The sequence below is a fragment of the Botryllus schlosseri genome, chromosome 6, assembly GCF_051294905.1.
Source record: "Botryllus schlosseri isolate E-star chromosome 6, Bs_hap1, whole genome shotgun sequence".
Classification (NCBI taxonomy): domain Eukaryota; kingdom Metazoa; phylum Chordata; class Ascidiacea; order Stolidobranchia; family Styelidae; genus Botryllus; species Botryllus schlosseri.
In genome coordinates, this window is record NC_137241.1 from 18,513,158 (window position 1) to 18,524,852 (window position 11,695).

Sequence of the window (11,695 nt, forward strand, 5' to 3'; positions counted from 1 at the left end):
ATGTGCCTAACTGCACACTCCATAACACTACAAATTCAGCAGGTACGATTGATTGCACTTTTACTGTACGCTACGGTGCAAGTCACACGTCGATTATATTATATATTGTTTACGTGGTCAATGATTCATTGCGTAATTGCGATTCATAGGAAGTATAAAATATAGAACTCGCATTTTGCAATTCGTGAAGACAGTCGGGAGGTTGCCTGTATAAAATAGACGATATCATATTCAGATAACTCGACAAGTACGTGGGGACTCAAGCAAAAAATTTCCCGTCTTTATCTAATGATTTCCAAACGTTGCCCGTGGGATAAAGATAATCCGAGAGTGTTGAAGGTTTCATTTCGGAAGAATATCCGGGGTTCTGAAACACAATAGAAATAGAAGTCAACGGCATTACATCAGAAGTATGCGAGGTTACAAATTGGTCTATTAGACCCGTACATTGATGGTTACATGATCCTTACGAGGCACATCATAGCCTGAACTCTTAAATAAGTTATACATATTATATTATCTATATACAGCTCCCTGGACTGATGGAATCGAATGTGACGTGGAGAAAATAAGGAGGTATCGAGATAACATTGTCGCAGTGAGTAGTATTATCAGGGCTTATCTCGAACAAGTCCAGCAATGAAATTCCTAAACTCTCGCGACGTTATTGCTGAGAGGAAGGGAGAGAAAATTTAGATCTGGAATCGTAATATGACACATGCTTATACCATGTCTTTAAATTTACCTGAGGTGCAACGTACGCAGCTTTGCTAATTTTGACTGGATCAACAAAATGCTCATGTAGGTGGTCCACATACTCGCAAACTCTGAAAACATTTATCATCATTCATCAGCGATTGATTTCTATTAGCAGTCTACTGAACGATCTGTGTCGTCCTAGCTGGGAAGGAAATGCGGCTCAGTGAGAAATATTTGTTGGCACTCTTTAAACCAGTGGTGGGCAAACTAGCCCACGGATCGCATGCGGCCCGTGACAGCATTTTGTGCTGTCCGCGGAAGCCCCAATACAGTTGTAAAAGATATTAATAAAATGCACAGTAAAATCACATTACTGCAGCGACGTGACCGTTATATTGATAGGCAACAGTCTTACTGCGGTACCTCCGTTCCCGCTAGCGCAAAACCCGACCTAGTTGCCTACGAATTTTGAAAGGTTTTGGTTGCTAAACATCCCAGAATGTCAAAACCGTAATAAGTAACTCAATTCGGATCATGTGCGTGGGATTTTGGATCGGCAACTTCAACAAATTTATTACTATCGGCGCTGTACTTGTAGACACCGATTCGTGCGTGTTTTAGGTAGATGCGTCCTGCTTGGTCACAACTCATTCATAAAAAAACGAAAAGTTGCATACAAATGCCCGATCAAGGCTTGAAACGGTCCATGACTTTGTGTATATATTTTTGTGATCTCCTCAGATTTTCAATTATTTTTATCATTATTTTTTTTCGCCTCATATACACTATGTCTGACAACAAGCAACCCAAAAAAGTAATCAGGCCCATGCATTGGGAACCACCGTTCTATAGTGCTTATCTATAGTATTGTAGAAACACATCATGAAAAAAAGGAAGGAATAATTATGTAATTAACCCCTCCGCACCAGTATAGCCCAGTATATTTCAGAACAAAATACATAAGTTGGGTGTTTGATGAATTCTGCTATTGGCTATTTTGCGCAGAAATGAACAGAGATACTGGTACTCCGAAAAATCCTTCAGACAAATGACGCTTCACTTTTCAGTCTGGCACGCCTGAAGTTGATATGACTTGACAGGATCAAATTATTTGAGTCTGTTGTGCTTCTGAACCAAGCAAATATAGTACCGCCAAGAATACTCGAAATTATACTGCATATGACTGTATTGAACCAAGGCAGACAACTGCAGTCATTGCTCATGAGTCGAATTTTGTAGTCTGTTATTTTTATAAACGACAAAACTCAGAGGTGAAAGCTTGTGAAATTTGTGATCTTACCTGTCCTCCAATGAAGCAGAAACGCAGATGTAGTCAAACATAATGATATGCTGCACCAGTTCACACAGACCAACACCTCCAGCATGTGGACAAACCGGCACTAAAGAACACACAGGGTAAATTGAAGGTATAGTTTAGTAGAGATAATACACCATACACGTCTACATGATAGCGGAGTTTTCAGTAACAAAGTAATTCTACTTTTTTGGAGTACTCAAGTGGATTTGGTTCAACTTCCACTACTTACTCAAATGGCCATCTTTTAGAATATTTCCACATCTACTTCAAAAACTTTCGAAGCCGAAGTACAAAACCATTCAATTGCATATTGAAGTTTTGTATCTCAGAGTAGCTCTTCAAATTCTAGATTGCTTCAAGTAGAAAGAAAGATTTTCATGAAATCATACCATGAGTGGCAAAGAACCTGTATGACGGCATTACACGATAACAGATTATAAGTAATAAAGTTGCACCTAGGGCGGAGATCATAAAGTTAGGTGATCTGGGAGAATGCTAATCGCGTGATTCAAAACTGCTAATCGTGGCGCATTTTGGGCGGAGACCATAGAGTTAGCTGATCCGGCAGAATGCTAATCATCTGATTAAAAAACTGTTAATCTCGACGGGACGCCTAAGGTCGGTTAAGGTTAATCCGTTGCATCATAGTACGAAAATGAGTTACTGACCGTAAGTTGTCAGGTTGTTGAATGAAACGGCCGGTTGCTAATAAAAGATACTGCAACAGGTAGAATTATTATCATCGCGAAATTAAAGTCGTGTCCAATTAGTATGGTACAGCGACAGAACGATTATATAATATATGTAAGATATATTGCTCTAATATGGTGCGCGCATAATTCGTTGATTGCCTTATCATTGAGTGAAGCCATTACCTAGGAGACAATCGTCACGGTCATTATCGGAAATATTTCTGCGCCGGAATTGTACGCAGCGTGCAGTTTATCAAGGTTTGGTAAATCATGAGATTAAAGATGTAACTCGATCAACTTCATGTGCAGCGATAAACCGATTTCCTTAATCCTGGGTTGTTAAATCCCGGTGAATGATATATTATTCCACTCTCTAATCCAGTAGTTCTGAACCTTTTTGTCTTCGCGGACCGTCACGCACCCCGCGGACCACCTCAAGTTTCCGTTCCTGGCGTGCTTTCAATTCCTTCGTTGGGACAGATTAGCAAAAACATGAGATTCAAGAATTTCTATTTCAAACGACCGTTTACTAATTTGCTGAGACTTACAACTCCAAATCCCAAACGTTTTGCAGACATTTCGAGATCACCCTGCTTGAACTTGCTATCTCCAACATTTCATTTCTCCACAATCCCCAGTAAAACAACGGCAGGCTATTGTCAATTTGACAATTAAAATGAGTTTGCACAGTTTGATATTCCATCTCAGACGACCATTTTAATGATGTGAGCCATAGTTTTAGCAATGATGAAGTGAAACTGTCTCCTGCTTTCCCGAATTTAAAGAAATGCAAATTAGGTTTTCAATCATTTTACAAATCTATAGGTTTCGACCCCAGGTTGAGAACCACTGCTTTAATCAATCCAACTTAATGATCTCCGCCCCTAATTTCATAGCTAGACTAGATGACCTCATGGGGCCGTATCGCAACTCCGTCGTCAAAGCATCTCGATAGTGCAGGCGAAAAAGAATATCATATCTCTCTCTCTAAGTTAACACAAGATTAAGATGACTATTGTCACTAACTAACCAAGTCGTGAAGATCATATTATGATGACAAATTATCTGGATTTATAAGTCCATACCCTGGTGTTGGATTAAAAACCAATCTCCACTTTTGAACCTAGTAAAAATATATATACAAACAAACCTCCATATTTCTTTGCCATCAGTAGAACGGCTATGTTTTCATTTACAGAGCCCAGTCTGCAGCTATCGATTTGGGCATACTTGATCTTTCCATCCCTGATAAATTGCTTGAACATTACACGATTCTGACACGATTCTCCAGTCGCCACACCTATCCCAAAAGGAGCCATGGCCTGGGAAAAATATCGCATCTAACTATCTAGTTTCAGAAGAAAAATTCAGATTGGAGTGTTTCTAGCCAATGAAACCACACACAGCACAATGTACCGAGCTTGGTCACATCATCCCAACAAATGAATGATGCATAGCAACCTCAGCAATGTCAGCATGCCCTTTGATGTCATCTGGACTGGTGGGTTCTTCAATCCACTTCAATTTAAATTGCACTAGATTCTTCATCCAATCAATTGCTTCACTCACATCCCACCTTTGATTTGCGTCTACCATCTGGAATCACAGAGAGTATTTTTTATAACTCCCCGACCCAGTGTTAAATATATCAAATAGAAAACAAAAACGTTACCATCTCCTTATCAGGTCCAATGTTTTCTCGAATAATTTTGCATCGTCTGATGTCATCTTCCAGTGATGCTCCAACTTTGACCTTGAATCTTAATGCCAAATAGATCAAGGAGTATCAGTATCAACGGTTGTGTAGTGTTTTGTGCTATAGAATCAAAATCAAGCAAACCAATCTGTAGATTGGTGGTGGTGATTGATTTCAGAATCGAGCACTCACTTGGTCCAGCCTTGGCTGAGAGCTTTATCACAGAGCTGTCGAATAACTCAATTTTTATAACAAGGAACTGAGTAAATATCATTGACTGCGTTCAACCAGTGGAGAGCACACTGATTACTTACATCTTTAAGCACTGCATCCGAGTACCCAAGCCAAGCAACAGAAGTTGTGTACGCCGGATAACCTTTTTCTCGTAGTATGGCCTCTATAATTCCAAAAAGATGTTACACATCAAGAAAACTCCATCATTCGTGCATCACTACCCCTTTTGCCTCTAGATGGTTCATTTTCTTTGAGAATTTCCAGAGCTTCCTGAGGAGTAATAGCGTCGGTGCTGGGAAATTAACAAAAACATCAATTTCTTCAATCATGCACCATCGCACAAAATCCACTTAAAGGGCAAGGACTTACATGTAACTGAAATCTATTAACGATACAATCTGTTCGGGCGACATGTCAGCAAGCAGTTTCCAAACGGGCTGCAGAATAATTATTAAAATGGAGAGGTGTAAATTAATTGGATAATTTGTTTTACCTTGTTTTCCTTTCTTGCCCATAAATCCCAAATTGCGTTAAACACCCCAGACACTGCCAAATGCACCACACCTTTTTCCGGTCCAAGCTAAAATTAAATTGACAAAACAAGGACATCAAACTGCACTGTAGTACTGAACCGTTGAAAATGTGGCGGATACGTCATGCAACTTACCCATCGTAGTTGGCCATCCCGAACGATACTGCGCCAAAAGCCCCCAAAATCCTCCAGTATTGTTTTCAAAGACAGCCCAACAATCCTTGATTTTACCACTTCTATCGCTTGAACCACTTAAACATAATCACTATTCATGAGATTCAAGGATGCACAACAGATCATAGGAGACAGACCGATATCAGTTCCCTTCCCCAACGTGAATGTGAGGCCATGACCTTTGATACCATCGTCCGAGTCAGTGTGCAATATTACATATGCTGCCGAATAGTCAACCTCTCCATGCTGAAAAATTTATACAAATTTCCAAGCACTGTATCTGGATTTTGTTAGCAAGTCGACATGGTTGGTTTGCAGTTCACGCCTACTACACATAAGCGTCCAAGCAATTAGAAGTTACTGTTACGGCTAAATTAGTGATTACCATTGCATCTGATCCATGATGTTCCAACGATGTCGGAAACCGTATATCTTTCACTTCTAAATCCTTGATTGTACAGGTTAATTTTGTCATCTTGACACTATAATACCACTGAAAAAATTGCAACCAACCAAGTGAAAACTACAGAAAGCTATCCATTTGAATGGGTGACATGGATCAATACAATCAAAAAGAAGTACAAATAGTAAGGATTTGTTACAAAATACGTCATTGTACTCATTTTGCCATGCTTTTAGAATGACAATTATTTGCACATGTATTACGACAAATTTGTTATCACAAACTTTGATGTCAGGTTGTTCAGAAACTATTAAATGGAATGGCGATGAACCTTTCACATCCAAAATTCTATCAGATATGTTTCAATCAGCAGAATAGAATAGATATCAATAGCGTCATGTTGATATAGCAACATGTTAAAAACACACACTGGCATAGATACTTGTGCTTAAAGTCAGCATTCTTCATCACAAAGCCACTGCAAGAAAGCCAACTGAAATGCGCCAAGCACTACATTGAATGAGCAAATTCATTGCGAACTAAAACTGATGCACGCTCAGCTCAAGGTAATACAAGCCGCCAAGACAGTCAAATATCACAGTGCATACTGTAATTGCTTTCCAAGTGACCTGATGCAAACTGCACACACCAACACTGGTGTCTAGTAGCGAATCAGCTGAAGCATCAGTTTTTGTTTTCACTGAGCATATATAAGGAACAAATAGAGTTTCTGCATCATTGTGCAACAATGTGTGCAGTTTCGCATCAGTTCACTTGGAAAGCAATTACAGTATGCACTGTCAAATTTGGCTGTCTCGTGCCTTGTATTACCTTGAGCGTGCATTAGTTTTGGTTCACAATCAATTTGTTTGTTCTGAAACTAAAATAATCGGATAGCATCATTAGCCCAATACCATCATATAAGAACAAAATCTCGCTCAAAACAGTACTACAATTTTGAACTCAATAATAGCAGTAGGGCAAGATGTTTGCATTTGCACTGGTAATGCTGTTCATGATGGTGCTTTTCCCATAATGTACATGATGTGAAGGATTTGCCACAATTGAAATAATATACCTCATCAACACGTACCTTGCACGAAACATTCGGAAATATTACACAATCACTTCCTAAATGCCATTACTGTCCTGTGTGAAAGTTGCCAAACTAAATTTATTTACAGGTTCAGGATGGAATCGACTGATACTTTCATAAATCCATTCTATGCTGACGACAGTGGTATCATATTCTTTTTCAATCGTAGCGTAGTTTGGAAAATCAGTGGCATTTTCAGCATCAACAATCACAAGACGGTGGCGACTCTTCAGTTTGATGGATTCTCTAAATTCTTCCAAATTCTTTGCTACCGTAGCGCCACAATATTGCAGTAGTCGTGTGGTTTGATCTATCGTTATCAAACTAAACGGCGGTATACAATAGCAGTAATACCTCTCTAACAGATTGTAACCTACAGATAATCGAGATTTGGTTGGACCTTTTGGGATTTCCAAATTATCATACTCAAACTCTTTCATACAATTGTCTCCCAAAATCTCGTAATCGGCTTCGTCTAGCTTTTCACTAGCAAGTAGAGAATCGGTGATCCATTTTGTGCTGACGACCCACTTCTTGCAAGCTATTCCCGAAAGATATTTCAGTGTCCTATCGCAGCTCCTCTTTGGTGTTGTTTTCATGATCACGTGTGTGATTGTGTCGGGTGCGAAAGTATCAAAGTGTTTGCCACCGTATCGATTGGCAAATGCCTTGACCAACTTGACATCCGATTCATGCAAGCCTGACGTCACAAAGCCCAGCTCCTTTATTCCGGCTTGGCGATCTGATGTGGATTTTGACGCTGCGGTACCACTCCGTGTCCTCCTGGGTATTTTGTAACCAACGAGTTTCCTGTCAAGCAATTTCCTCGATTTCACTGCGGATTTAGCCTTGTCATACACTGAATTGACAGGATCAACAGCCTTGTCAACCGGTGGAGGAGGTGATGTCACTTTCCTCTCATTACTAACGGCAGTAGTGACCGCAACAAGCTCACTATCACAGTCCAAACTATCATCAAAGAAGTTCCTCTCGTTATTCATTTGACATTGAATATTGCCGGCATCAATGGCTGGATCGGGATCAACGTTACTTCTAACTGACCTGATGGACTTATTGGTAATTGAAGTCGAAGAAGGAGAGGGCCGGCGTTTCCTACTTGTAATGGCATCAGCATTTCTTTCAATATCTTTTTGAGACAAAGGAGAGTTTCCGTTTGTTTGTGTACTTATCCCAGTCTCTTTTTTTTTGTTCGTGTTTGATACACCGTTGGAGGACGGCAGAATATTTTGCTGACTGGCAAGATGTCTCTGCCTCTGTCCTTTCTCGTGCTCAAATTCGCCGAGTCTGTTCAACCAGGATTGGACTTTTTCAGTTACAAGATCATCGCAAGGTGTTGCCTGTTCCATTTGCAAGTTGACGTCATCGGCTTCAACTATCTCGTCACGTTGATGCGATGGCGAAAGGTTCTCGGAATGTGCACACATGCTGATATTTACCTCTGAGCGGTCATCTTGCAGTCGAGAATTGCGTGCAGGACTGTCATGATCAGCACTGCGCAATTCACATCCCGCAACATCAACATCTTCGTTTGAAGGACTGTTATGATTCGATACAGCAGAAGGGATGGCGTCTGATTTTTCTCTAAGTTTGGAAGCGCATTCAACTTCAAAAGCTGAAACTGCGACATGACAGTAATCCATTGCTTGTAATATTGATGGAAAACTTGAAATAAAATGCTTGGACAAGTATTCTTTATCAAGAGAAATAACAGCTTTGAAAATACGAGCGATATTATCTGTCAGTTCCTTGTCGGGCATCATATCCAACTTGTATTGGCGATCATAATTTGCAACACTGTTATCCTCATTCCAGAGATTATCGCTATGTTGATCTGTACTCTTGGCATGTAAATTTTCGCTGCCGTTTTCATGACAATTTTCGCCGGCGTGTTTGCTAGACTCACTCCATGAACAGCAGATAATGTCTTCGACATCAGTGTTAGTCGGGTCAACTCCTTGCTCCCATACCTGAGGTTGGCTCAAATCGATGTTTACTACCCGTCCTGTGGCTGCACGCTCCTGACACGAGTCGGTTGCTGTAGTATTCGTTGATGACGGGGCAGGTGTGTCTTCCTTCAATTTTGCAATTTTCACAACGGCCTGCTTTAGCGATGCGGGCCAATTCTCAGGTTTTGACACCAAGAACGTAGACTGTTTTGCAGTCAGTCCATCTGACGCCGTGCTACGTTCTGTCGCGTCAACAATCGGCAGGTTCCTCGGAGCCAAGTCATTTTCAGACACCGAGCTAGCGCGCTTTGGCTCGAGCAAAGGAATGCCGTCATTGTCGTCATCATCACAAGCAAGATGGTCCTCGATAAGTTTGGCTTTATCAGACTCAGTGTCATCTCTCGTAGACACTCTCTTGGATGGTCTTGTTCTCAGACCAGTTTGAGCACGTCGCTTTTTAGGAACACCAAGCGACTGCTGACTGTCAGGGATTTCGGAGATATGATCTTGCGTAGAATGCACTATGCTCTTTCTCGCGGAGGATTGGCTGGACTTGACCCGGTGCCCTTTTTTGTTTTTGTACTTTTTAGTATTCCTATTAAGACTAGACGAAGTGACAGGAATATCTGCCATGGCTTTCTCCAAATGCCGTAATACTATACTTGGGTCGTCCTGCTGACTATGAATGTCCACAAATCCACATGCAGTAACACTGATTTTATCGATGACTGGCATGCGGTGGGACAAGCTATGTCTTACATTGGTCCCGCCTTCTGGCGTACGAGATTTAGATAAGTTCTGATCGGAAGTGACACTGTCACCAATCACATCAGTACGATTTCCGTTTACCAATGGACGATCAGCATCTTTGGCTGTGAGGGTATGTGTAGAAGAACCGTCAGCAGAGTCAGAACCACCGATTTGAACTTCCTTAACTACGCTCGGTTCATCATTGACATGTCTGCTGGACTTTTTTGGGGTCTTGTGTGGCTGGGAACTAGAAGCATCATTAGTCGAATCAAACAGAACAGGAGGTCTGGCGCTAACATAATTCACTTTTCTTTTGGAAGAGAAAGTTTTCAATCGTTTTGTTTTAGGAAATACAGTATCCTCATTTACCATATCGTCATTGTTCTTTGGTGCTGTGTTATCATGAATAGGTGTCTGTTCACAGTTTGGAGCACCAACCGCGGTATCTGTAATCAAGTCGTCTGAAACATCAGACCGCGCATCATTATTTGGTTGTTCCAAGGCACTAGATTTTAACCAGCTGGTCACTTTCGATTGAACACTCTGGGACTCGTCATCCTGTAATATGCTTTTCCGTTGCTCAGCTTCATTACCTTCATCAGAGGTGGACTCAGATGCAGTTAGTAACCGACCCCACAAATGCAAATTATTATGAGACTTTCGGGGACTCGTAATTTCGACCGCAGGTATGTCATTGTTTTCCTGTCCTACTTTGTTACAATGTGCATTCTTTTCCCCATTATTTGATTCAGTGATACCTTCCAGGAAAGTAAGTCCAATTTGAGTTTGCCGAATCAATTTTTTTACCAGGGGTACGAAAGCCTGTAATTGAGAGGATTTTTTCACGGACCTGGACTTGACACGCCTCTCACAAACGGGACACGGACTGGACTTTTTGTTGGCATCTGCAGCGCAACCATCACAAAAGCTATGTTGACATCTCGCCAACACTGGATTTTTCAAGTCTGATTTGCAGAAGGCACATTCTACCACTGATTTGAAACGAGTCAAAAGACTTTGTAGCTCCATCCAGCATACAACAACTCAGCAGATGTACAACTTGTACAAGGTTTGCAAAATATTAGTGCATCAATCTAAAAATGTCGGGATGATAAAAGTTATTTACATTGAATCATCATGTATCTTTAATCATAAATTTAATAGTATAATACTGGGTTAGATTTACTGTAAACTATAAAGGTTATGGGTAGGCTCATCATCATCATCATCATCATCATTGTTTTATTAAAGTTTTTATCAAATCAATACACCACAAGATTGCGATATAATGAAAAGATAGGAAGGTGTCAAAACGACTTGGAGTATACCGTAGTCTTTTAATCAGACACCCACCTTGGCTTACAGCATGTAAATAAGAGGCATGCAGTCAACAACAGATCTAATACTTGATAGTCGAGGGCTTGAGACTGGAATGAATGTATTCAGTCTCTGCACCAGGTAACGCCGTAACGGTAAACCTGGTATGGACATATGAATTGGGTGTAGCACTTTCCTCAATATTATTCATCAATTCAAGATAGTTAACGAATTGGAAAACAGCTAGAAGGCGAAAGATTCAAAACACCGTTGCCAAGTCAATCAATGAAACTCCAACTCCAAGCACTTTGCCTACAAATGTAGCAACAAACTGGAAGAACGTGTGATATGGTAAACCTATTCAGTCCAACATACAATATCTTCTCTCGTCATTGAATAACTGACGGAGATCATCGCCCAGTCTGGCTAGCAGGCGCTGACAATACCGGTGCACATGCTGAGCATGTGATCATCAGTATGTACCATCGCGTGAACAGTACAGATGATGCATTTAGATCATGTGTTTTTCATAGTTTACAAGTGGTAGGTTAACCGGAGGCTAATTCACGAGAAAACCCACCCGTCAAGATATAAATTACTTTTTTCTATTTCGAAAGCACCGCGCGATGAAGGTGCCGCGGACTAGCTAGCGGTTTCCGCTCACGTTAATCAACAGCAGAACAATGGCCGCACAGATGCCGCGCGAGCATGGCAATGCAGAATCATAACAATGAACTTGTGCGTTAAAGTCAGCGATGAAACCAACGAAATGACCGACTGCGCAGATAAACCATAATATTTAATAGCCATTATCCAT

The 11,695-nt window shown here is 40.8% G+C and overlaps 2 protein-coding genes across 2 annotated transcripts; both read right to left on the reverse strand.

Annotated features, from left to right (window-relative positions):
• Positions 1-43: 43 nt before the first annotated feature.
• On the reverse strand, positions 44-5,853 carry LOC145441336 (mitochondrial enolase superfamily member 1-like). The gene is made up of 14 exons (XM_080319179.1): positions 5,731-5,853; positions 5,483-5,591; positions 5,307-5,422; positions 5,133-5,219; positions 5,009-5,076; positions 4,861-4,931; positions 4,720-4,802; positions 4,598-4,632; positions 4,382-4,469; positions 4,171-4,305; positions 3,860-4,031; positions 2,000-2,099; positions 746-827; positions 44-367 (listed from the first exon to the last, which is right to left on the reverse strand). The coding sequence occupies exons 1-14, from the start codon at positions 5,818-5,820 to the stop codon at positions 260-262; spliced, it is 1,344 nt and encodes a 447-aa protein (XP_080175305.1). The 5' UTR covers positions 5,821-5,853; the 3' UTR covers positions 44-259.
• Positions 5,839-11,472, reverse strand: LOC145441332 (uncharacterized). Its single transcript, XM_080319175.1, has one exon. It carries the CDS (start codon positions 10,588-10,590, stop codon positions 6,880-6,882), a length of 3,711 nt encoding a protein of 1,236 aa, XP_080175301.1. The 5' UTR covers positions 10,591-11,472; the 3' UTR covers positions 5,839-6,879.
• Between the last annotated feature and the right edge of the window lie 223 nt (positions 11,473-11,695).

Bases quoted from the DNA above. Each gene is read 5' to 3' on its own strand.
- LOC145441336 (XM_080319179.1), bottom strand. From the start codon at position 5,820: ATGACAAAATTAACCTGTACAATCAAGGATTTAGAAGTGAAAGATATA. The intron at 4,470-4,597 runs GTGAGTGCTCGA...TTTGGCATTAAG, and splicing joins CTCAGCCAAGGCTGGACCAA to ATTCAAGGTCAAAGTTGGAG. The intron at 4,032-4,170 runs GTTGCTATGCAT...TATTTTTCCCAG, and splicing joins GGCATGCTGACATTGCTGAG to GCCATGGCTCCTTTTGGGAT.
- LOC145441332 (XM_080319175.1), bottom strand. From the start codon at position 10,590: ATGGAGCTACAAAGTCTTTTGACTCGTTTCAAATCAGTGGTAGAATGT.